The sequence below is a fragment of the Globicephala melas genome, chromosome 11, assembly GCF_963455315.2.
Source record: "Globicephala melas chromosome 11, mGloMel1.2, whole genome shotgun sequence".
Classification (NCBI taxonomy): Eukaryota; Metazoa; Chordata; class Mammalia; order Artiodactyla; family Delphinidae; genus Globicephala; species Globicephala melas.
This window is the reverse complement of record NC_083324.2, coordinates 64417859-64443018: the sequence shown is the minus strand read 5'-3', so window position 1 is coordinate 64443018 and position 25160 is coordinate 64417859. Positions and strand designations below refer to the sequence as shown.

At 53.2% G+C, this 25160-nt stretch overlaps 1 protein-coding gene across 1 annotated transcript in view; it reads right to left on the bottom strand.

Annotated features, from left to right (window-relative positions):
- Positions 1 to 4350: 4350 nt before the first annotated feature.
- Positions 4351 to 25160, bottom strand: part of ANKS1A (ankyrin repeat and sterile alpha motif domain containing 1A) — a 188062-nt gene continuing 167252 nt past the window's right edge. Inside the window, 10 exon segments of the mRNA XM_060308659.1 lie at positions 4351 to 8470; positions 9316 to 9486; positions 10907 to 11044; positions 11547 to 11633; positions 11771 to 11842; positions 12088 to 12213; positions 13029 to 13193; positions 14250 to 14357; positions 14473 to 14625; positions 15446 to 15544. Coding sequence (XP_060164642.1) covers positions 8351 to 8470; positions 9316 to 9486; positions 10907 to 11044; positions 11547 to 11633; positions 11771 to 11842; positions 12088 to 12213; positions 13029 to 13193; positions 14250 to 14357; positions 14473 to 14625; positions 15446 to 15544 — 1239 coding nt within the window. The 3' untranslated portion in view covers positions 4351 to 8350.

Here is a 25160-nt window from a genome sequence, read left to right as displayed (position 1 = left end):
CTGCCTATATTATTATTTGAGGTGGGTTTCTTATAGATAGCATATAGTGGCTCATGTTTTTTAATCTCCTCCAGTGTTTTTTTTTTTTTATTTTTTTTTTATTTATGACTGTGTTGGGTCTTCATTTCTGTGCAAGGGCTTTCTCTAGTTGTGGCAAGCGGGGGCCACTCTTCATCGCAGTGCGCGGGCCTCTCACTATCACGGCCTCTCTTGTTGCGGAGCACAGGCTCCAGACGCGCAGGCTCAGTAGTTGTGGCTCACGGGCCTAATTGCTCCGAGGCATGTGGGATCTTCCCAGACCAGGGCTCAAACCCGTGTCCCCTGCATTGGCAGGCAGATTCTCAACCACTGCGCCACCAGGGAAGCCCTCCTCCAGTCTTTCAATTGATGTTTTTAGACTGTTCAAATTTCATGTAATTATGATATGCTAGGGCTTAAGTCTGTCATTTAATTTTTTGTTTTCTAGTTATTCTATTTTCATTTTTCTATTTTTCCTGTCTCCCTGTGAGTTACTTGAAAACATTTTAAAATTCCATTTCTATTTATCTTAGTGTTTGTGAGTTTATCTCTTTGAATAACTCTTTTATTTAGTGTTTGCTCTAGGTTTACATATATACGTAACTCTCCACAGTCTATTGGTATCATCATTTACCAGTTCAAGTAATGTATAGAAACCTTACCTTGTTTTATATCCCCTCATCCTCCTCATTTAAAAGATAATTGTTTTAAACATTTCCTCTACGTGCGTTTTGAACGATATTAAACTGCGTTAGGATTTTGCTTCAACCATCAAACATAATTTAGAAAACTCCATAGGAGAAGGAAAGTCCATTGTATTACCCATATTTTTGCTTCATGTTTGTTCATCCTTCCCTGATGTTCCAAGGTTCATTTCTTTCTTTCTTCATTTCCTTTCTATTTAGAAAACTTTCACCATTCTATTAGGGTAGGTCTGCTGGTGACTAAGTTCCTTAGTTTTCCTTCATCTGAGAATGTTTTGATTCCTCTTCGTTCCTGGAGAATATTTTTGCAGGGTATAGAATTCTGGATTCACAGTTCTTTTCTTTCAGCACTGGAAAAATATCATACTACTTCCTTCTGGCCTCCACAATTCTGCTGAGAAATTCACTGTCATTCAAATTACTTTTCCCCTATAGGTAAGATGTCATTTTTCTCTCACTACTTTTAAGAATTTTTCCTTGGTCTTTCATTTTCAGAAATTTAATTGCGATGGTATCTTGGCATGGATTTCTTTTGGTTTATCTGGTTTGGGGTGTGCTCAGCTTCTTGATTCTGTAGGCTTGTGTCTCTTGCCAAATTTGGGGAATTTTCAGTCATTATTTCACGGATGGCTCTTTCAGCCCCACCCCCTTTCTGTCCTTCTGGGACTCTGATGACATACATGTTTGATCTTTTGTTAGGTCCCTGAGATTCTATTCATTTTTTTTCTAATCTATTTTCTCTGCTCTTCCAGTTGGGTAATTTCTGTTGTTCTGTCCTCTGGTTTGTGGTTTCGTCTCTTTCTTGTTTATTCTGCTGTTGAGCCCATCCGCTGAGATCTTCATTTTGGTTATTGTATTTGTCAAGAGCAGCCTCCTTATTGCCAGGTGATTGCAAGTTCCCCACTAGGCCTCCTCTGACGCCACCCCAGTTGGTTTGGGGCACCTTGTCACGTGGTGAGGGGGTACATCTAGGCTCCCCATTGGCCTTTGCTGGCCTGTGGATCGTGGGGCCACAGTTTTTTTTCTGTGATGTGTGGATGGACTAGAGCAGTTCGTGTCTAAAAGCTTTCTGTCTTGTTAGGCTACCTTTTTCTGGTCCTCTGGCTAGAGAGAGCAGGCTTTTGTTTGGGCTTTGTGCCCACTGGTGTTTCTGCCGGGGTTTTAGTTTTACTTGCAAGAATAGGGGAAGGTCTGTCTACTTGATCTTCCTGGAAGTAGAAGTTTGTTTACTTTTGATAGCTATTGTCAAGTTGTCCTTTGTTACACGTGGTGCAAACATTATTTTCAGTTTTTTTAATGGTGCATTTTGCTTTGCAGAAGTATTTGATTTTTATATAGTTGAATATATTAATCCTTAAGAAAATGGACTCGGAGTTATGTAACATGTTTGGGAAGACCTTTCTCATACCAAGATTATGAAAACAAAGTCTCTCATTTTCTTCTATCAATAGCTTTGTTGGGGGTTAATTTATTTTTTCATTTAAATATGTGAACCATCTGGAATTTATTTTGGTATAAATAGGAATAGAAACGTCCCTGCGCCGTTTCCACCACTCCCATGGCTACGTGCTTTCCCAACTCCATTTACTGAATAATAAATATTTTATGGTGTTAGGGAATTTCTTTAATTTGGTACATGCTTGTTTATAACAGTGTTCCTAATAGCCGAGTCCCGAAAAAAGCAGTCACAGAGTTGCAGGGGGTGTGCCTCGCACTGGAGTTGAGACCCACGCCCCCGCGGCTGTTGGTTGGTAACAGCCGGTGCTGTGAGTTGGTGATACTGAAAGGTCAGCCAGCCCGTCCACTGGGCTTCGGGGGACCTAGACTCTCGCAGGGTCGGAAGCCAGAGGTGCCGAGGCTGACAAGAGGGCGTCCAGAACTGCCCTAGAAAGTGCTCCCGGGCAGAGCTCCGCCTCCTCAGTGGCCTGGTCGCTCAGCCTTCCGTCCTGACGCCCCGCTGCCCGGGTGCCTGGGCTACGGAGCATCTGTGAAGCGAGGTGAGGGGAGGAGCCCTGGTCCGTGTGCACTGCACCGTCCGCTCTACGACACCACCCGACTCCTGGCGGCTGCTTCCGCCTCCAGGTCCCGAGGAGGCCGGTGTGTAGACGCACTGAGCACAGCGAGTCAGAGGGGATGGGGAGGCAAGGGGTGGAGGCGGGCTGGACCGATGCCATCCTGTGGGACGTGTCCTGTCCACCCCTGCTGTGAGGCCGCCCCACACAGTCCTCCCACCACTCCCTTCTGTCCTGCTCCAGCTTCCACTCGGTTAGCTGCAGCATGCCTGCGGCCCGGACGGCAGGCCCGGGCGCCAGGCCCGGGCGCTCAGCGGGAACTGGTCTGTCTCCCCAACCCAGCAGGCCCCCAAGGCAGGATCAGCACTGCAGTCCTGGGGTTAGGCAGAGCGAGTCACACCTGATGCTGGTGAGTGGTGCCAGAAGGGATCGTGACGGTGGCAGTGTGTCCCGCGCCGTACCCGTTCCTGAGGAATGGTGACTCCAATTATGACCAAACCTCCTCTCTTGCTGTAACGTTTCTTCTGCCTAAGAAACTGGTGCCAAAGCCAGGGGGCAGAGGGGGGGGGGTGAGGATGACGCCCCCGCCCCGTCTAGAACGTGAGGCCCTCCACCGGCCCTCAGTCTCCTCTCCCAGATTCAATGCAGTTTGGCCTGAGAAGCCCAAATCGGAAGAAGCTGGGTTTTGGTCCTCTCTCTGCTATTAGCTGGCTGGCTAAGAGAAAATCATTTCCCTGTTCTGGGCCTTGGTTTCTTCATAAATACAGTTGGGTATTGGGTGAGAATCAATGCTTTCCTTGTAAAGTCCTTTAACAAATGGAATATTTCTCAGAAACTCATGAGTTAGAGTGTGCAGAATTCGGCAGCTCAGGTTGAAGCAGGAGTGGGACCAGCGGCTCAGGATAGCTTGACACCACCCGACTAGATGGTTTCTAGGGGCCTCTCCAGCCGGCCCTGGGCAGGCGTCTTAACCTCTCTGAGCCTTGGCTTCCTTTTCTATAGAGACAATACCCAGCTAGGTGTGAGGGCTGATGGGGCGGGTTGCCTGTAAAGCTGCCAGCAGGGTTTGGAACACGGGTGCTCCACCAACGACGGGGATGTCAGTGTTGTTTGTGCCTTTCCAACCCTCCTTTGAATAGCAGCCCAGGCACCACCCACTCTGGTTCTTCGAGCACTGCATCCCTCCCAGTCCCCACGGCCCGGGACTGTCTGATGGGTCTCACGGTGTGGCTTTGGGCTGGTAGCTAGTTGTGTCTGTTTAAAACTTAACCTTCACAATCTAACTGAGTTCCTGAAGGGAGCCTCTCCTTCCGTAGCTCTCAATCCCCACACTGCCTTGTACACCGACATTCAATAAGTATCTGTGGGTGACCAGCCCAGGCCAGGATGTGGCCCCTGCTTGGTGTTCAGACCGAGGAGGAGCAGGTGGATTGCAGGGCCCCTGCGCTGGAGCAGGGTTAATGATGACTAGAGAGGGCTGGACGGCGCGGAATCCCCAAACTTGTCCCAGCCAAACACAGCGGATCCTCGTTTCCACCCCGGAGCCAGCGGATGGCCTGTGCCAGCACTTCTGCCGAAAAACAATCAAGAAACCTTCCAACTCAGACTCCACAAAGTAAGGTTGGTTTCATGTCGCTTCTCATTTATTAATTCAGTCTGTTCTAAGTTGTACAGTTACGAAAATAACAAAACCAAAGCCGAAAGCCCAGGAATATTTACACTCTCTCTCGTGTAGTGAGGTCAGTCTATGTTGTTGCACAGGTCGGTTATGTTTGGTACCACAAGATGTTTGTAATTTAGACAAAATTGGACAGATTAACAATTATATGTACAGTAAAATAAAAGGGGAAGTCATTCAAGTATCAAAATACAGAGACAAAGATTAAATAACGTTTTATTACAATTCAGTCCCATTGCCACACCATTAGCAACACCACTTTGTGAACTGCATCTGAGAGTTGTCCTGCAGGCCTGGGCATCACAACACAGGCCGAGGGCAGACCAGTCTGCTCAGCCCGAGACTTCTCCGGGGACTCCCCAGAGTCAAAGCTGGGGGCCCCGGGGGAACGCGAGCGTTGCAAATGCAGAGCCTGTCGGAGGGAAGCCCTGCTCGAAGTAGCTGCAAGCAGAAGGGCGGAGCAGAGAGCCTGTGGCCGGGCAGGTACTGACCTATCTCAGGTCCTGCCTGAACGGCCTGCACAGTTCAGAACGGGGCTGCCACACTGCAGGGCCTGTGCTCACGTGCAGAAGCAGGGCTTCTCTCCATGTGAAGCCTGTCCTGGTGTTAAAATTTTTCTTTCTAGGGGAGGGAGAGTACCTGTCCCGGAGGAGGAATAAAAAAAATATCTAGTCCCTTCCTTTCTTGGCTATTGAGAAATAAACCAAGCTCAAAACAAAATCCAGAGCCAGAGCAGATTAGCCAAGGCTTTCCAACATGAAACACCCTGAATAAATAAAGAAGATATAGCAGCTTCAAGGGGAGGAGACACCTACCTATGACTTAAAAATAAAGACAGCTTGAGGAACTCATCGTAGTGTCTACAGTTTTCTTTATGGACCCACCACCCACCAAGAGAGGGCTGCTTAGAGGAGACCGGCCTTCCTCAGGAGGAAGAGGGCACAGCACTCGCACTGCAGCAGGAGCCGCGGTTTACCCATCCAGCTCGGGGTTCCTCGTCCATACCTGGAAGGAAGTAGGGGCTGAATACTGCTCAGTGGAAGCCGACGGGCCCTGGAAGCAGCAGGACGTGAAGTCAGACTTCCCGGTATCGAGGTCCTTGTTTAGTACCGAGAAGGGCAGGATCAGTGAGAGGGGGTGTGACTCCCCAGGCCTGCGGTGTGGACGGCTCAGCAGAAAGGAAACCCACAGGGCCCAGCCTCAGGTCAGCAGGAAGACGCGGCCCAGCTTTCCACTGCTGGCCGACCACAGGGCTATGAAGGTGCGCCAGAGCGCTCCCTGCTCATTCACAGCCCCTGCCAGGAGAGAGAGAGGCGCTACTGAAGCCTGGACTACTGATCCTGGGACCAGACTGCGCTGTGCCAGCAAAGCGGAAGGTCTGCTCCGGCCCCGTGGGAGGAAAGGCTCTGCTCTGGAAGGTGCTGGACGGGCAGTTGACCTGGCCCAGCCTCACAGGAACAGTCCCTCTGGCTCTGCCTCCAGGAGGAGCAACGCAACCAAAGGTGAAAAGCAAAGCCAGCCAGCAGGAGGGCTCAGGCAGCAGCAGCGCCCAGATGCCAGCCTGCCCTGAAGGCCACACTTGGGGAGAATCAAACTGTCACCTGATTCAGCCTTCTCTACCCTTGGAGCCAGTGGGGAGCCCAGCAGCTGAAAGGATGACAATCAAACCGATAATTCAGAGAACCAAAGTGAGTCCTAATCACACAGACCTGATTAGACAAATCGCAAGTCAGCAGGCAGCCACCTCAGCCGACCTACCCGTCAATGCCCCAAACAAACAAAGCTGCTGCTTCTCCTTTCTGCCTCGACTCAGACAGTCTGAGGTCACCGGAGGGCCTGCGGCCAGGCAGCCCAGGGCAGCGCTCTGACCACCGCTGGGTCCGAGACAGAGGAGCAGCCCAGAGCTTGGGCACCGCGACCTGCCTGTGCATCTCCACGCGGCCCCAGACCTTCACGTTTGGAACCCCAGAAGCCTCTGCTTTTGCCAGACGCCTCTACGGGCTGCCCCCAGCTCCAGGCGGGGATGAGAAGCTGTGCGGCTCAGAAGGAAGAGCAGCTGACTGGCGGGTCTGTCGAGCCGATTCAATTCACCCACTACCTTCTCTCAGAGCTGCTCAAGCGCGCCAAGACCCCAGCCTGAGGACAGAGGCCCGCTGTCCTCTGACCCTGTGGCCATTGTCTAAAGACTGGCAGTTTAACCTAGAGGGTTGAGCCAAGTGTTGAAAGTTCATTTTATAAAAAAATTTTTTTCTATTAAAAAATGTTTTCTGGACAAGTCACTTCTTGGCTCTCTGGAGTTCCAACCTCATCTGCTAGAGGCCTGGAGGGCTGCTCCGCAACCAGGGCAGGGCTCACTCGGCGAGACCTGGCAGTGGCAGGCCCGGACCATGCAGCCGCGAGGAGGTCCTACGGGCAGTAGTGGGGCCTGCGTCTTCAAAGCTGCAGCTGAGACGGTGGTGGCGGTGGCGGCGGCGGCGGTGGGAGCCTGCGCTCCCCATGGCTGTTTCCGCAGCACAGTTGGTTCCTCGGTGGCTCAGCTTGGCAGAAGCAAACACAACGGGGGGGAGGAAAGGGTTAACCAAAGGGGCCTGCACAAGGTGGAGGAAACGGAAAGGAAACACGGAAGCAGAACAGAAGGTCCCTTACAGCCTCCCCTGAGCACCCTCCGTGGCTCAGCGCATCTGCTTGGAAGGCACGAGGACAGGCAGGCAGGAGGACCCACCCCGGTTTGTCGACTTGGGTTTCAACTCATAAAGCAACCGCTGCAACTTACTGGCTCTCATACTGGGCCACGCTACGTGTACAGTGCTTCTTCCCACGGAAACTGGCTCTCCTCTCCCGCCATCTAAGCTGACATGCCCTCACGCGAGAACGTGGGCCTTCTGAAAGCCTCAACTCCACCATCCCAGCTGCTGAACTGCTTTGAGGTGATGGACTCCTTCTCAGGAGTCAAGAGGCTGAGGGCGGTCGATCAGGGAAGGGACCGGGTGCCAGCTGACTATCTCTGGTCCCCACACTGTGGAGAAGCATCAGAAAGCTCCTGGAGGACAACGGATGTTGCTCGGCCCAGGTCCCTGTCCTTGAGCAGCTCCGTTCTGAGGGAAGAAGGTGCACAGTGTGTGCAGGGCACTGGCCTCCCTCCTGCTGGCTCCTACAGGAAGGCCTTCCTCTTCCTCGAGCCAGACTCCAGAGCCAGCCGGGGACTCCCTGGTGAAGACGTGAGGAGCCATCCCATTCCTTGCAGTGCAAGACCCATCAGGACCAAGACACCTGCTGTGTGGAGCCAGCCTGTGGGTGTTCAGTCGCTCAGAGCCCCAGGCTTTGGAGTCAGGCATGTGCTCTAGGACCTGGCACAGACCCTGGGCCCTCACAGAAAGAGTTCTGACCCTGTTCAAGCCACATCGCTGAGCTGAGGGTCTCACAGGGGGAGGCCAGCAATCTTAAGAGGGATGGGCCGCAGGCCAGCTGTTAGCAGAGCGCAAGGGGATTCTGGCCCCAGGTGGTCACAGTGGTTGGTTGTGTCAGGAAAGGTGCAGTTAGCTCTTGGCAACGGCACCCAGCCGTGGCTCGGAAGACGGGAGAGGAGAGCCGACAGGGAGCCCCGGCCGATCGGAGGGAGCAGCCTCCAGTGCCGAGTGGACTCCGCCCGGAGACTGCCCCCGCCTCAGGAGCCATGGTGCCCGCCCGCTGAGGCCCTCTTGGTGCCCACCTCAAAGGCACCTTGCCCCCCCGCCAAGCTGTCCTCGCCCAAGGGGGGAATTCACAGTGTCCGGTGGTGTTAGGTGCAAGCTGAGAGTGTGCAGTGTCTAAAGCTGCCGCCCCAGGAGGAGAGGTCCCAGGGGGGGTGGGACCTTGGCGTCAGCAGCTGGAAGGAGAGTTGAGAAGAGCAGAAGGACGGACGGCAAGGCACATGAGACTAGTGGAGACGGGGTGGGTGCTTAGAAGATAGTGGTCTCATACTTGGTGCTGAGGCTCCGCTTAGAGTCTGGTTTGGGGTCCACAACCCAGGAGACGCTGGCATGGGACTGGGCATCTGGGTCCATATCGGGCGGTTCCAGCTGCTGAGGAAGAGGGTGAAGAGTCAGAGGGAGCGCGGCACCTGGGCCAGGGGTCAACGGGGCCCGCTGTCCCCCGCCTCCCGGGCCATGCTGACGTCAGTACCCCACGGGGGAGGCCCTGTTCTCCTCAGCCAAAGAGCAAGCTCCCTGGGGTGGGGTGGCAGAAAGGGGACCTTCCCTGGAGCATCACGGGAGGGCCGCCTCTGAGCTCTCCAGGGGCAACTTCTCCTGGGGGTTTCTTGGAGCGGCTCAGTTAAAGGAGCCTTGCCCTACCTAAGCATCGAGCACTAAGCCCCAAAGCTGTTCTCGGTGGCAGGAAGCGGGTAAGGGGTTTGGAAACCCCAAACCTCGGGTCCCTCTGGCAGGGCCAGAGAGCTCACCCCGGGCAAGACCACAGCGGGCACCCATGAGCTCTGGAGAGAGGAGGACACACAGCAGAGAAACAGAGGCTCCAGCACAGACAGGGATGGTGGGACGGCAGCTCAGGAAAGACGGGCATGCAGGCGGGGCCGGGGGCGGGGCACCAGAGTCTCAGAGAGCTCACGGTCACTTCGGGGAGACTGACACACAGACAGCAGGAGGTGCAGAGACCTTGACTCCAGGACTAACAGACGGCAGCGGGAGGTAAGAAGGACGATGGGTGGGGCAGGTGTGACAGTAACAACAGCGACTATCAGGGGGCAGCGGCACCTGGGGTGCAGAGCAAAGCAGACACAGACACGGGGTGGCGTTACGGAGGCCGCCTCGCACGGGCCCGTGTCCTGAGGGGCTGGCCACCTGAAGCGTGAGAAGACCCTCCTTGCGCCCGCTCCACCCCGAGCCCTCAAATCCCGGGGCCCACGTACTGCTGACTTCCTCATGCCGACCCGAGGCTTAGGCACCGGTTTGGAAGATTTTGTTTCGATCATCTCGGCGGCAGAGGCCCCCATTGGCCTGGACTTCTGGGCCTGTAGGGCCAGCTGATAGGCCACCTCGAACGCCTGCCCCAGTGTCAGGATGATCTCATAGGTCAGGTTCTGGGAGAAAACAGCACAACGTGAGAGATGGGATGGAGGAACCACTGCCTCTCACGCCTGCCCTGGCCTCATGCCCCTGAGCACAGGCCAGGCAGCACTGCACAGGTAACAAGAGTGCAGGGAATCCGCTGGAACGCTTGCTTTGAAAGCAGAAGTTTGTCCCGAGGTGACTGATACATTAGGGAACAATCTGAAGAAAACACACACTTTGTGTTTCCTCATGTGTGATTTCATTGGAGAGAAACACGAGGCGAATGCAAAGACTCCCCTGCTGACCCCCGTTGCCTGGGAATACACAGCATATATGCCACCCCCACCTGGCAGCTCAACTTCCCCACGGGACCCACCCCTGACAGTAACGATCAAGCAGCAGCTCTTCCCAGGGCCACCCGGCCCGCGCCGTCCCCTCCATCCGTGCACCCCTCTGTCCTCTGTTCCTCCTCTTTCTCTCTCCGTCTGGCACACAGGCTGGCAGGAGTGAGGCACATGCTTCCACAAGCCGACTTCGGGTCCTTCTCGAGGCAGAGCGCCGTGTTTATGTAGCATTTATGTATTTCTTAACCATTTAACATGGATAAAATGGTGTGGGTGTTCGTATTAGGTTCCTGAAGGCTGTGCCCCCTGCCTCATCTCCCCATGAGCCTTGGTGCTTCCCGTGTGGTTTCAGGGTGTGGTGCTCTCTAGGAGCACAGACGCCACGTTACAGCAGAACTGACTGATGTGGGAAGATGAGCTACAGGTAAGAGTAGCGGGAAGGATGTGTCCTGGGAGGATTTCCTCATTTCATCTTCAGAACCACCCCGTGAAGTCGGTTACACTCTATCCCCTTTGCGCGGACGAGGAGCCGGGGTCACACAGCTAGCTAGTGGCAGAGCCAGGAGGCTGCAAGCACAGAGCTCCCGGGCGAGGCCGGGAAGACCCTGGAACCAGCTACTCTCACAGGGGCAGCAGGGACCTGGACAAAGGTGTTGTCTCAGGGCAGCCACCATGGTCACTCATCCACTCCCTGTGGGCAGCACGTGTGACCACTCCCCTCAGCCCAGCAGCGCCAGAACCCCACCTAAGCTGGGATATGGGCGAAGAAAACTTACTGTCCCCAAGAGGGAGCTGGAGGGCTTTTCAGGGAGATGGCCCAGCTGGAGGGCGGGAGTTAGGATGGATGGTCGACCAAGAGCCTAGGGAGATGAAGCCTTGGCTGACCTGACAGACACGCAGCCGGAAGCAGGAAAGCCTCTGTCAACTAGAACCCTGGACGAGCCACTGTCATCCTGTGTGCTTTAGTCTCAGTGCCAGATAGAGGGGGCTGGAGTGATGTTCATTCTTGAACAGACCTTTGCTAAGTGCCAGCCGGGTGCCAGGACCCACTGCACTGGGGCTGTCGCAGGACCCCCCACCGTGCCCAGCTGCGGACTCCACCCACCACGTCCACCGTGCTGAAAACGTGGCAATAGTGGTGGCTGGTCTGCAGGTCCTTGGTGATGTAGGCGAAGGTACAGAGGTCCTCTGGGTCCTGGGCTGCACAGGAAATGTTCCGGATCTCGTGCTCTGCGATGACGTTCTGCAGGGAAAACAGGGTCTGGAATTCTTGGGCTCCCTGAGGGCACACCCTAGTCCCTTCACCATTGCCACCTTCCTGTCCCATCCTAGCGTCAGCCAAGCACCACTTCCCCATCTCTTCGCGGTGGGGGTGGGGGTGGCACCTCACCTTGTCTGATTTAGGGTTGGGATCTCCACCCTTGACCATGGCAACTGAGGGAGCACATGTTCACACCCAGCCCACTCTGCTCTCCAGGTGGGATCCCAAGCACAGGGCCTGGGGGTGCCCTAAGCTCACTAAGTGCATCACAGCGTTAAAGGCCCATGAGCAGGTAAGTGGCCAGTGGAGCCCATGCTGGGGAAGATAAGCTGTCCCTCGGGCGGGGCCCTGGGAACCAGGATACGTGGGTGCGTGAGAGACAAGTACCCCCCCCTAGGGAAGATACCCAGCTGACCAGGAGGGGGGTGTGTGTGGGGAGGAAGGGTGCCCCCTCCTCCCTCAACAGCAGCTGTGGGAAGCACACCTTGTTGGAGGCGTCGATGAACTTGACACCTTTGTAGGTGATGGAGAGGATGATGGTGGGGATCTTCTTCATGTGCTCCGTGGATTTCTACAGGAAACGGGAGGCCTGTCAACTCACCTTCTCGGGGCCTCCCTCAGCCGCACGCAGCGTGGCAGGGCCCCCATGGCTGCAGGCGGTGCCGCCACCCGCTGCCTTGCGTCCTGGCCGCCCCCACGGTAACCTACCCGCATCTTGGCACAGGCGTCTTGCGTGGATTCTGTCCCTCGTAGATCTTTGATCAACATGGAGCCCAGATACTGTGGGAGCGAGCAGTGGCCCGGCTTAGGAGTCCTGCGTTACCACACAGGGCCACCAGCCAATCTGGGACCACAGTCAGGGGGCTCCCTCTCCCAGTGACTCTCTTCCCCCATCCTGGCCGGTGAGTCCCCCTTCCCCCAGGTGCTGGGAGCAGCTGAGGAGTGGAGAACACCACGGGGGCCCTGGGTCCGGCCAGCATGGAAAGCAGGAGACTGGCCAGGCTGGGAGGGCAGAGGCTACTCACATTGGCTTCATAGCCGCAGGACTCGAAGATGAGTTTCTCCGGCTGGTGTTGCCAACTCTGCACAGGGGCATAGGGGGCAGCCAGGCTTGGGGGCCGAAGGGTCAGCTTGGCCTCTCGGTGCTCTTCCTGCAGAACACGTGGGGTCACAGGTCAGCTCGCCTGCTCAAGGGGTTCCCAGGCTCCCTCCCGGGTTCTACCTCCGGGAGCTCCAGGCCGGAGGCAGACAAGCCATTCCAATGCGCTGGGGCGGAGGTGAGGCCTGTCTATGCCAGAGAACTGGTGAAGCAGGGACCTCAGCTGCCCGCCCACCCGGGAGCAGCTCAGCAGGGAAGGCTCTGGTGTCTGAGATGGGTGTAGATCTGATCCTGGGGTGGGGAGTCGGGGAAGTATCCGTGGCCAGGGATGCACTTGACAGGGATCCTCATGGCAGGAGCTGGGGTGTGGGGGAGGGGTGGGAGGCCACCACGGGCCAGGTGCCAGGCGATGGGGTCCTTAACTAGGCTGCTGGTGGAAGGAATGGGGAGGAGGGGAAAATTCAGGAAATTTATGACTTCCATTCCCAGCAATATGCAAAGTCTCTCAATACAGAGCAACTAAAACTGCTGGACGATGTGTTTTTTAAATCTTGTAAAATTCATGGTCGTACTTGTGGAAAGGTGAGGGGAATCCCCAGAGGCCAGAACCGAGAAATATGAGTCACGAGAGAAAACAGAGCGAAGCTAGGGCTCACCCTGCGGGGACAAGGGACACCCAGCAATCTGTGTCTAACAGGCCAAGACGGGGGCGAGACAAAAAGCCTGCGGTCCGTGCAAGGCGGGAGGGAGGATGGGCAAGTCGAATAAATGCGAGAGCCCTGAAAGCAGTGCCCTGGGCGGTGGGCTGGGAGCCCTGTCCTGCCAAGAGGAATGAGGGGACCCCGTCTGTGGCTCCCTCCCGCCCACCTGGATCCTGAAGCGCTCGGCCCGAGAGGGCACCGTAGGGTCTTGGAGACTGTCGTGCCGCCTCCTGCCCGTGTCCCCAGAAGGCAGCAGCAGATCAGCCGACCGGCCGGTGCAGGAGTCATTCTGGCTCAGGGGGGACGACGTCTGCGAGAGCAAGTCTTGGCACTGCAGCGGGAAGAAATCCAGGTGAGATTTGAGACTCATCAGGCCAGTCCTTAGGCTGTAGGTGTCAGCCAATCCTCGGGCTGTCAGGGCCCAGCTTGGGCAGGAGAATCAGTGAGAACAGGCACGAGCTGGAGGCCAGCACCCAGTGTGGAAACGGGCCGCTGGGCCCACCGTGGGTACAGTCAAAGTGACCAGATTCTTCCAGCCAGGAACCCCTAACAGCCGGGTCCTGCAGGTGAGCACCCGGGTGACGAGAGCACCCTCCGGCCTGGTTTAGGGCTGGGAGGCGATCTCTAGTTTATAAAATCGTCTGTCACAACTGATCGCAGGTCCTGGGGGCATGTGACCAAATCCAAAAGTCTTTCCTAAGAAAACACATAGCACTGCTGGTTGGCACCCAGAGGCCTCACAAAGAGTATGAATCAGTCTTCACTTTCCATATCTGAATGTCAGCTGAGTCTGGTCCTCAGAACCAGCCTGGGCCCCAGCCTTCTCATGCGTAAGAGGAGGATAAAATAACGCCCACTTTGAGGCTGCCATAAACGGGCTGAGGCTTGGAGCCCAGGGCCCACCCCATCCACTGGCAGCCACGCAGCTCCACGGGTTTGGGGAGACTCATCCTGAACCACAGGCTCACAGTCTAACCCACTTTTCAGTCAGAGATTACCTGCCTTGAGCAACAAAGCATCTCTGAGGTTTTTAAAATCACAGGGATTTTCCTTCAGAAGATGGGGAGGGCCCTGGTCCCTCCGTGTGTTCCAGGCTTTGTCTCGGGTTCACGTCAGGCTGCCCGAGAGGGGGCCCCTCTGACCCACCCCTGCCCACCACCCCGGGCACAGCTCAACCGGACGTTCAGACATGGCCCCAGCCGTCTGGGATTTGGGTATTTGTTTTCCTACTTTTGCCAACATTTGGCCCCAACACTGGGAAGGGAGGGATCAGTTGCTCCTCGACTGCAGAGGTGACGCTGTCTCTGAAGAACTCCCAAAGAATTCTCCTCAGTTCCTAACAACACACAGCACATACAAACATCCCTTCCCACCCGCCCCAACTCACTCTCAGCTGGGAAAACCGGGGGGGCTTCTGGGGCGGCTCCTCGTAGGGTCTGTCTGCCAGGGAGGCGATGATGCGCTTGCGATGGCCGAGCAGGTGCACCTTTAGGACCTGGGCAGGGGCGGGGAGAGGAAGGTCAGGCGGCAACTGGGGCCCCAGCCCCCAGCCCTCACCCCCACGGGCCATGCTGGCAGCCCAGGGACACTCACAGCAGGGCTGTACTCACGTTGACAAGCTCCAGCTCCCAGAGGTTCTTCACAGTGTCAATGGAGCTGTAGCCACTCGACAGGAAGGAAGGGACATAGTCCTGCAGGCCCAGGGAGACCAGCCAGGAGCGCACTGACAGGGGGCTGTTCCCATCATAGCCCAGAGCCTTCACCTGTGGGGCGAGGGCAGGAGGCGGGACTAACATCTCAGCACTTGGGACGAGGACCCTGGGGACCATGGGGACGCAGGCCGGTTCACTCAGACCACAACAGAGGCTGAGGCTGAGGCTGGAGTAGGTATGGGACAGCTCCTGAGGACCAACGAGGGGCCTGTGTCCTAGCATCCCCGAGTCGCTCCACTCACACAGCCTTCTCTACCTCAGCTCTGGTCTCGGGCCCCATCTGGGGACTGCCAGGGTACCCCAGGTCTGGGAAAGGTGCCCTGTCAGGTAAGGCTAGTTGGGGAGGAGGGTTTGTGGAGGCCCCTACTGTGCTCTGACAAGATCACAGACCTGGTAGGACAAGAAAATGGTGTGTGTCTGTGAAGCGGCCACTGGCCTCACTGCTAGGACTCATTAGTGCTTCCTGAGCTCTGGGCAAGTGGAAGAGACAAGGGGACTCTGTGCCAGCAGAGCTGAGGAGAGGCTCAGGCCTACCAGCCACAGCTCCCCAGGAGGCAGAGACTGCTTCCTCTGCTGCCCCGAGGGCCCCGGGCCTCCTGGGGAGGGCCTGGTCTCAGGCGACAGGGCAAGCCTGTGGGCACCAGGCTCTGCGCCAGGCAGATGCCTGCAATGCCGTTCCTGAGGCCGGACTACGTCCTGACTGTCCCTAGTGCTCTGCTGGCCTTGGGATGTGGCAAAGAAGTAAACAGGATACTGTCCTCCCCGCTGGGGCTCCCGGGATGAGGGGCAGGCCCCCACAGTGACCTGCACATCCCCTGAGCCCCGCCCCGCCACTGGCAAAGGCTGAGGCCACAGAACTGTCGGTGGTCACCTTGGGCAGGGACCGCGCAGCCTGGAGCAGCTTCCGCCTGTGCTGTGCATCACTGATGCCGATTTCCCGCAGGTCTTGATCTTCCATCACATTAGGCCCCTAAGAGCAGAAAGGAGAACATGAGGGCCTCCTGGACAAGGCCGCTGGCTCCCTCAGGGCGTCATGTCAGCCTGTCATGGCCCCTTACCACGTTCTTCTCCTTCGCCACAGGCACCACGAGAGAACGAGCCCCAGGGCGCCCCGCGAGGCCAGGCCAGGCAGCAAGCAGCCGCATGCAGCAGGAAGACAAACCTGCCCAGGCTGCCCGCCCAGCCCGAGCGGCTCCCAGGGCGCTGACCCGGGCTGGAGCAGGCAGGGCCGGGCACAGGCCCTCACCCACCTGGGCTGATGTGCATTTTCCTGGGAGCAGGTTTCATGACCCCCCAAGGTGAAGAACAGGAGGATTAATCCCCAGATTCCTCACAGATGTGATTTTGTGATTTAAAGCGGCAGTAACATCCACCTTGGGCCGGCGGCAGGGGCAGGCACCCAAGAAGCCTGCCTCACCCCGAGGAGGAGAGGAGTCTCAAAGTGGGGACCTGCCTGAGAGAGGAGGGGGGGCTGGGGCTCAGCCAACGTGGGGCAGTTCTCCCCAAGGGAGCAGCTGAGAGCGAAGAAGCCCAGCATGGCAGTGACGACGAGGAGAATGGCTGGTGTTTGCTGTGTTCTTGCTGAATGACAGGGACGGAAAGCTTTTCTCTGCACCATCCCATTTCAGGCTCACAATCCTATGTTAGGTTCTACTGGAATCCTCAATTTACAGATAAGGAAACAGACACACAGAGGTCAGAAACACGTCTGAGGTCACACATCTCATGGTGGAGCTAGGATTTGAGGCAGTCTGACTGTACTCACCACTCCTAACCCCTATCATGGTGTCTTTTATTACTCACAATGGTGCCACAAGATAGGTTTTTTCAGATTATGATACATGAAAAATCATGGGTTCTGCCCTGTCCCTCAGCCACAGTGTCCACCCCTGCCAAGGGCAACTGTTACCACTTTCCTGGACGTCCCTCCAGAGCCCAGCTGGGCACATACACACATGTGCATGCTTCATTTTCGCACAAATGTGATTGTTGTACACATTGTTCAACACCTCATTCTTAACTACTTAGTATATACAGGAGGTCACTCAGTATATGGAGACCTGTCTCTTCTTTTAAAGCTGCATAATCATCCAGATTATGGACATATTATAAATTGCTAAACCAGTTCCCCGTTGAAGGACAATTGTTTCCAATTTCTGCTTTTACAAATGGTGCTGCATGAACCTCCCTGTATGTGCATCTTTTCTATGGTGGTTATCAAGAGAGATTGCTGCCAAACCATTCTCAAGAGAGAAGAGAGCTGCAGGCATCACTCTGTCTTCGGGCTATACTACAAAGCTACAGTAATCAAAACAGTATGGCACTGGCAGACACATAGATCAGTGGAACAGAACAGAGAGCCCAGAAATAAGCCCACGCTTATACGGTCAATCTATGACAAAGGAGGCAAGAATATACAATGGGGAAAGGACAGCCTCTTCAATAAATGGTGTTCAGAAAACTGGACAGCTACCTGCAAAATAATCAAACTGGACTACTTTCTCATACCATAAAATGGATTAAAGACTTGAATGTAAGACCTGAAACTATAAAACTCCTAGAAGAAAACATAGGCAGTACACTCTGACATCAGTGTTAGCAATATTTTTTGGATCTGTCTTCTCAGGCAAGGGAAACAAAAGCAAAAATAAACAAATAGGACTATATCAAACTAAAAAGCATCCAGACAGTGAAGGAAACTATCAACAAAATGAAAAGGCAGCCTACTGAATGGGAGAAGATATTTGCAAACAATGTATCAGATAAAGGGTTAATATCCAAAATATACAAAGAACTCATATAATCAACATAAAAAAACTAAACAACTCGATTAAAAAATGGGTAGAGGATCTGAACAGAAAATTTTCCAAAGACATACAGATGGCCAACAGACACATGAAGAGATGCTCAGTATCACTAATTGTTAGGGAAATGCAAATCAAAACCACAGTAAGATATCACTTCACAGCTGTCGGAATGGCTACTATCAAAAAGACAAGTAAGTGTTGGCAAGGATGTAGAGAAAAGGGAACTCTCGTGCACTGTTGGTGGGACTGTAAACTGGTGCACTGACAGATGAATGAATGGTGTGGTGTATACACACACACACAGGAATAGTACTCAGCCATAAAAAAGAGAATGAAATCTTAACATTTGTGACAGTGTGGATGGGGTCTAGAGGGCATTATGCTGAGTGAAATAGAGAAAGACAAATACCATATAATCTCACTTATATGTGGGCTCTAAAAAATGAAAACAGACTCATAGATACAGAGAACAAACAGGTGGTTGCCAGACGGGAACTGGGTGAGGTGGTGGGGGGAAGACATAGGTGAAGGGGATTAAGAGGTAGAAGCCTCCAGTTACAAAATAAATAAGCCATAGGGATGTAATATACAGCATAAGGAGTATGGTCAATATTATAATAACATTGTATGGGGACAGATGGTTACTATACTTATTGTGATCATTTCATAATGTATGCAAATGTCAAATCACTATGAGTACACCTGAAACTAATATAATATTGCATGTCAATTATATTTTGATTTAAATTTTTCAAAAAAGGATTAAAAAAAAGAACAGAAATCGCTTGGACAAAGGGTATGTGTATTTAGGAGTCTGACATATTTATGCTCCTATCAGTGCAGCACTGTGCAGAAGTGGCTTACCACTGCACATTTCTTATCACAAGATCATCCCGCTCATAGATGAACTCAAGCATCTTTTCACATTTTATCTACCAAGCACTTACATAGCACTTACTGCCCTCCTCCATGTTTTCCATGCTTTGCACCTGCTAAACCATTGAATAATAGGGACCACTGTTACCCCACTTTACATCTCAGGAAGCTGAGGCCCAGAAAGCATCAGTAACTTCTGGGGCAGAGTTCAGCCCGATGCTCATGTCCCCGCGGCTCTGGGCCGGGCATGCAGAGCAGCTGCAGCTCCTTTTCCAGGAATTACTCACTTTATCCTTTGCATGTTTATCTATGGAGCTGTTGGTCTCTTCTGTATTTGATTTGTAGGAATTCTTTATATAGTAAGGAAATTAACCCTTTATGAAGAGTTAGGCACGTGTCTTTCCTGTTTGTCATTGGACTATTATGCTGGCTTTGCTCATGCAGAACCTATCAGCCTGCACCTGAACACACCCACTTTTCTCATGGAGCTTCTCTAAGTTCTGTCAGCCTTAGAAAGATCTCCCCCTCCAGGATTTTTAAAACAATTCACATTTTCTTCCTGTAACTTTACAGTTTCATTTCTTTTTTTTTTTTTTTAACATCTTTATTGGGGTATAATTGCTTTACAATGGTGTGTTAGTTTCTGCTTTATAACAAAGTGAATCAGTCATACATAAACATATGTTCCCATATGTCTTCCCTGTTGCGTCTCCCTCCCTCCCACCCTCCCCATCCTACCCCTTACAGTTTCATTTTTTACAATCAAATCTTTAATCTATCTGGAATTAATTTTGATGTAAGTTTTAAGGGTCAGGATCCACTTAATATTTTTCCCAGGCAGGCTGTCTTATTTCTTGAATGAGCTATCTTTTCCCATTGATATGAAATGACTTCTGAGGTACCCTAAATTCCTGTGTTTCCAAGACTTTTTCTGGATTTTTTATTCTATTGAGGTGGGTATTACTTATGCCCATTTTACAGATAGACAAGTTAATAACTCAGGCAAGCTCACGCAGACCACCAACTGGTGGCCTCACCTTTGTACCCAAGCTGTAGTGACTGCTGGTGTGAGAGCTTCCCCAGAGCCTGCGCATGGTGACAAAAATTTTGCCCTATAGAGGACACAAAGAGGACAAGCCATAAGCTCAAGAGACTCCAGGTGAAGATGGCTCTGAAGGCAGACTGGACTCCCTGCTCAGGCCGCACGCACAACCTTCTGCTGGGACACTAGGGAGCCCTGGGCCTGCAGAAGGTCCCCTGGGCCCTGGCACCACTCCAGGTCTGACCAGATCCCAAGTCACCCCTGAATCTAGGAGTCACCACGCTGAGTTCCTGCAGTCATTCTGGGCCCAAATCTAGGGTGTGCTGATGGGGAAAAGCAGAGAGGGGGGCTGTCTGCCCAGACTTTCTACCTGATGATGAGGACACCTCAGTGAGGACCTGACAAGTGAACCTCCAAGAGGGTGTCACTGCGGTGACATTCTGAACACCCACTGTTAACCCCAACATTTACTCAGAAGCCTTCACAAGCTTTTAGGGTAACATTAATACTGGACTGAAGGCTGACAACCAGGAAAACCAGATCCAGATGGGGACAGGACCTTCATTAAGCAGAGCCCCCAGTCAAGAGAACTGGGGACTGTATGCAGCTTTGAGGAGAAAGAGGCAAATGGAAACAAAACCAAAACAAAGGATGTGATGGAAAATCAAAGCAAACAGTTGCCACAGCACGTCCTGGGCTCAGTGCAGGGTCCTCCTGAGTTCCTGAACTTGCCACATCTACATTCTGTGGGATTAGTTTGTGTGGTGACTATAAGGTGCTCCAAATCCTCAAAGGCAAGAAACATTCTGGAAGTTACCGTATCCTCTTGACTGAGGAAGAAACCTTTACACGAGGAGGTTTATGGGGAAAAGGGACTTCTGCTTTGTCTACTTTCTACCACACTAACGTTTACCGAGAGCTGACTATGTGCCAGGCCCTGTTCCGAGTTCCTAGTGAGTGAATAGTTAGGGAGCTCATCAAGTAGAACAGCTTATCCGCCTAAGCGAAATCTGAAACACAACTAGTTGACACTTGGCTTGGTTGGGTTCCGTCCTTGAGGGAGAGGGGGCAGGAGGGCGGGGGTTCCCAGCCACAGAGGTGGGAGCAATGCCACAACACCTCCTCCTCCTGGGTAGGTGTGTGCGTGCAGTATGTCAGCGTGTGGAAAAGCAGGCTAGGAGACGGTGCACCTGGGCTCTCCTGCTCTGGCCCCACCACGGCCCGTATCAGCCCCTGCAGGACCTGGCCTCCACCTGAGCAAAGGCCTGTATGTTCTGATGCAAGCGTGACTACTGGGCAGAGCAGCGCTAAACTGCACTCGCCTTGGAACAGGGTTTCCTCTCTCAGCAGTGGTTTCCAGACTTTCCACCTGCCCCACCCCCTCCAGCCTCATTTCCATATTCAGTATTCTCTCTCTCTCTCTCCTCACTGGCAATTTCTCCTGCCAGGAGTCATAAAAAAACAAAGGCTGAAACCTCCTCTCTTGGGGGAGAAAGAATGGGACAGAGCTACTGTCCAGGCCTGATTCTGCCTCAGGGGAAAAGCCGGGCACTGGTACTTCCCCTGCAGCCCCTCCCTCTCCTCTCCATCTCCCAGTCCTTTCTTGGGCCTCAAGGAGCCAGGGGCTGTGAGAAGAGCTGCTCCAGACAGAGGAGGCACGGAATTGGGAGAAGTGCGTTGCTGGGGGTGGGGGCTCAACCTGGACGCTCATGAAAATGCAAATTAAGACCTTAAAACATTAAATATTAGTGGTTAGCATTAAATACAACAAAAAATTAAAACAAACTTCAATTTGAAGGATGATGTTCAAATTGAGGGAAATAAGTTCAGATATTGTGTGGCTGTGTCCCAGTCATCAAAGGTCTTAGAGAAACTTCCAGCTGTTTTTGAAAGTGCATGAGTGGAGTGACGTCTTCAGGGAGGCCATTCCGAATTGGGAATGGTAAAATGTAAACATGAGACACACAGGACACAAAGCATTTAGCTGCCGATCCGTGAGACCTCTTGCCAAGTGAATCCCATACTTGAACTTGGGAATATTTGCTAGCAGTGTTCTCCCTGATGAAATTTCTCTCCAGAAGCAACCACAGTCAGTGAGCCTAAAGGGCATTTGGCATTTCCTCAAGAGGACGTCCTCATCAGCTAGAAACACGGATCAGACTGACGCTTCCAACTACTTAATCATTTTCCTGAAGTCATGGGCTCAGTTCCCAAATGCTGTGGCAACCAGGTAGGTGTGGCACCAGCTACTTGCTCTGTATAGTCTGTCATATTTTCAAGTTTCTAACCCCATTTTTTATCTCCAAGAATGGGAAAGTGGAATGTACAGAGTGAAGGAGAATACAACGTTGGGATAAAACACTAAACTTTTTTTTGTTTTTCAAGGCAGAACACTCAATTTTCTACCTTATTTTCTAATTTTTATTTTATGGTAATATTGAAAATTGGCAAGTGTATAAATGTTAAAAACTTCTAATTGCTAAAAAGCACTGAGAAAATGGGAGCTAGCACTTAGAATAAGAAAGACAAAACTATTTTCTTAAAAAAAAAAAAAAGACCTTTAGAGCAGATTTCTCTAATCAAGGGAAGGAAGGGTGGGAGGATGAGGGAAGTACCAGCCTGAGTGAACTGAGCAGCCAATACTCACCACACGCATGGCTGTATTGATCTGTGGCACCTGCCTGAGCAGCTAAAGCTCCTTAAGCAGATAAGCAGCTCGGTGGGCGGGCGAGAGGCCCCCACATCTCCACCTGGGCCCGAGGCATCCTCCAGAGTCTCTGCACCAAGGGGGTAGCTCAGAGCTTCCCTGGGTCCTGGCTGTTTCAATGTGATACTTATGCTGCCTCTCTGCCTTCCAGAATTTTGTAGATTTCCACTGGGCCCTGCTTCTATCTCTCTCTCATATTAACAAAATAAATAAATAAAATTGTTTTCTGAGTAGAAAAGTTATATAAGTCTATTATAAAAAATTCTGAAAATTAATAAAGTACAAAAAAAATGTAAAAGCCACTTATAAATCCATTACCTCTGGGGGGCGGGAAACACCCCAGGGTTACCATTCTGATGAATTCTTCTAAGTGGCTTAATATTTTTTAAAAACTGAGATTGGGATCACTTCTAGCATTTCAGTGTATTTTTCTAAGCTTTTATTGTAAAAAAAAAAAAAAAAAAAGCAAAAGTTGGGATTGTGGTATATGTATGACTTATTTAACCTGCTTTCCCACATGCTGACATACTGCGTGCACACACCTCCTCGCGACACGTAACCACCTGCTTCCACTGCACACTCTCTAGTTCCTGGGCATCCCATAATCTCACCCGCCACTGGACATTCTGGCTCCTCCTTTGCACGTAGTTTTCTACCATCCCCAGAACATGTTACTGGCCACAATGACGGAGTTGTTGTGGGCATCGTCATCTGGGGGGAGGGTCACTGAACATGGCACAGGACCCTGGCCTGAGCCAGGACTGCCTTCCCAGGCCGGGGTTGCAGTGACCACACGCGCACACTGGTGGGTGAGCCAGGAGGGAGAGGGGTGAGCACACGAGTGTTCCTCGCCCAGACCATAGCCCCAGACCCGGGCCGGCCCAGGGAGAGTGGGAAGGAGCACTGGGAAAGGGAAGAGGAAGCAAGGAGGGGCAGGGCTCTGCTGTCACTGTTGTGGCCTAAAAATCTTAATAATGATGGAAAATAGAAGCCATGCTCCCCGAAGCATCACGTGTCTACTCCTCCAGGGGCTGAGGGCTTTATGTGCCCCACACAAGGCAGCTGTGGTATAAAGGATAAGAACTGGGCTCAGATCCCCTACAAAGTCAGAACCTTAGAAACAGGAACAAAGCCACCTGCCTGTCCAGGTTAAACAGGAACCGGCGCTCATTGGCTCCTCCTGTGTTCACCTGTTCACCGCTGCCTGGCCCAGCTGACTCCCGTCTCCCTGGAACTTGGTCATAGAACTTCCCAAACTGACACCTTCCCCCAGCTCACGGGTGGCCTTATAAAAAGCTCACCAGCCTCAGTAACAGGAGCAGCTCAGGCTTGACCCACAGCCCCTGCTCTCCTAACGATCCCCACCCCTACCCGGCCCAGCCATGTCCTCAGCTGGAGAGATAGAACTCGATGGTGACAGAGAGCAACTGGTTCCAAGAAGACGAGGATGAAGTGCGAATGTTACCAGCTCCTAGTTCCAGAAGCCAGACCCCTCTCCCCTGTCAGTCTCAAGGGAAGGGTTGTCAGGGACGGCTCTCCTCCTGCGTTCAGGGAGGCAACACCCCTCGTGACCCTTGTTCTCCCAGGCAGGTCCCCAGTGTCCCCCTTCTCTTTGTACCAGGAGCAGCATCCTTCCGTCCATCTGCTGCTCGTCACCCCCAAACACCTGCCTTTCTGAGGCCTCATGTGAGGTCAAGATGCCATATTCACCCCCAAATCACCAGTGCAGACTAGCCAAGCCCAGGTCAGCCAGAGTCAAAGGGCCTGGATCCGAGACCACCCAAAGCAGGCTTTAACCTCATGGATCTGAGGACAAAGCTGATTTCTGCTTCCGCTGCAGAGAAATCACCACCTTACGTTCCCACACACGGCCAAGGCCACAGTCAGTCTCGATCGTTGCTGTGTGTCACCACAGCTAACACTGTGCCCCCTTCAGAGCTTATGTGCAGAAGGAAGCAGTCAAATGAGATTCCATGGGACAGGGACAGACGGGGAGGGAGCAGAGCAACTTGCCCCAAATCATACAGGGGCGCCTGGAGGAAGCCCAGTTCTCCCGACTCTCAGCTGGTTCTCAGTGCGAGTAGTTAGAACCCCGTGTTTTTTCCTAAGGTTTGCCCCATCCAGTTTCCTTAACTGTGGCTTCAGCCAGCTGCCCGCGGGCCTGGCCCTTCCCTGAGGGTGGAAGGCAAGAACGCCTGCTGCTGGCCTGTGGTGGTGGCGGCAGCTGCAGGTCCAGAGGGCTCCGGTAGCTCCAAGCCAGTGCCAAGAGCTTACTGCGGTCTGGGTCCCACCAGCTCCTTTGCCAGCCTTTTGCAGAACAGCCCTCAACACAGAGTGGGCGGATGGAATGGTCTGCCTGACCCGACGGGCACCTCGAGTGATGCGCTGGCCTAGCCCACTGGCTCTGACTTTGAAGGATGTGCTGAGCCTGTGGCCCAGTCTCAGCATCTTCCGGTGAAAGGGGGGCATGGGGACCAGAGTGGGAGGCGAAGGCACTGCTCTGGGCCCAGGAGACCCAGCTTCCAGCCACAGCTCAGCTGTCTGCTTGAGGAGCAGCCTGGAGCCAATGACTTAATCCCAGAGTCCTGAAAGTGCTGTCCATGGACCCCAGGAGTCCACAGATGGGCTTCAAGGATGCCCGGGGACACCTGAGTTATAGCTGACATTTGACAGAGACACACGGGCCCCACTGCTCTGCCCCCTGCACCGCTGCACCTGTACACTGGTGGGGGGGGGCGTGTACTAACCAAACACAACGGACGTGCTGAGATGCCAGCACGGGACCCCCTGCTGCTGCTCACGCTGGGATATCAGCAACTGGAAGCTACATCAACAGGATGTGTTCACCAGTCCAGTTCCATCCTAAGGTGCAGTTAGTTAAATCGACAGACATGCAAATAGTTCTCAAACTCCCTTCCACTGTGAAGGGGACTGGAGAAGGCCAGAGCAGCACCGGGGGCACGTAGAGCTGGATGCTGAATAATTCCAGCCGCTGTCACTCTGAATAACTCCAGGGAGAGCAAGAGAGCACACGCGCCCAGAAAGGGGTCCAAAGGGAGCCTGGCTCTCGTCTCAAGGTTCAAGGGCCCAGCAGAGACGAGGAACCACCTCAACTCCTGGGACACTGCGGAGCTAAGTTCTTAAGTGACCACAG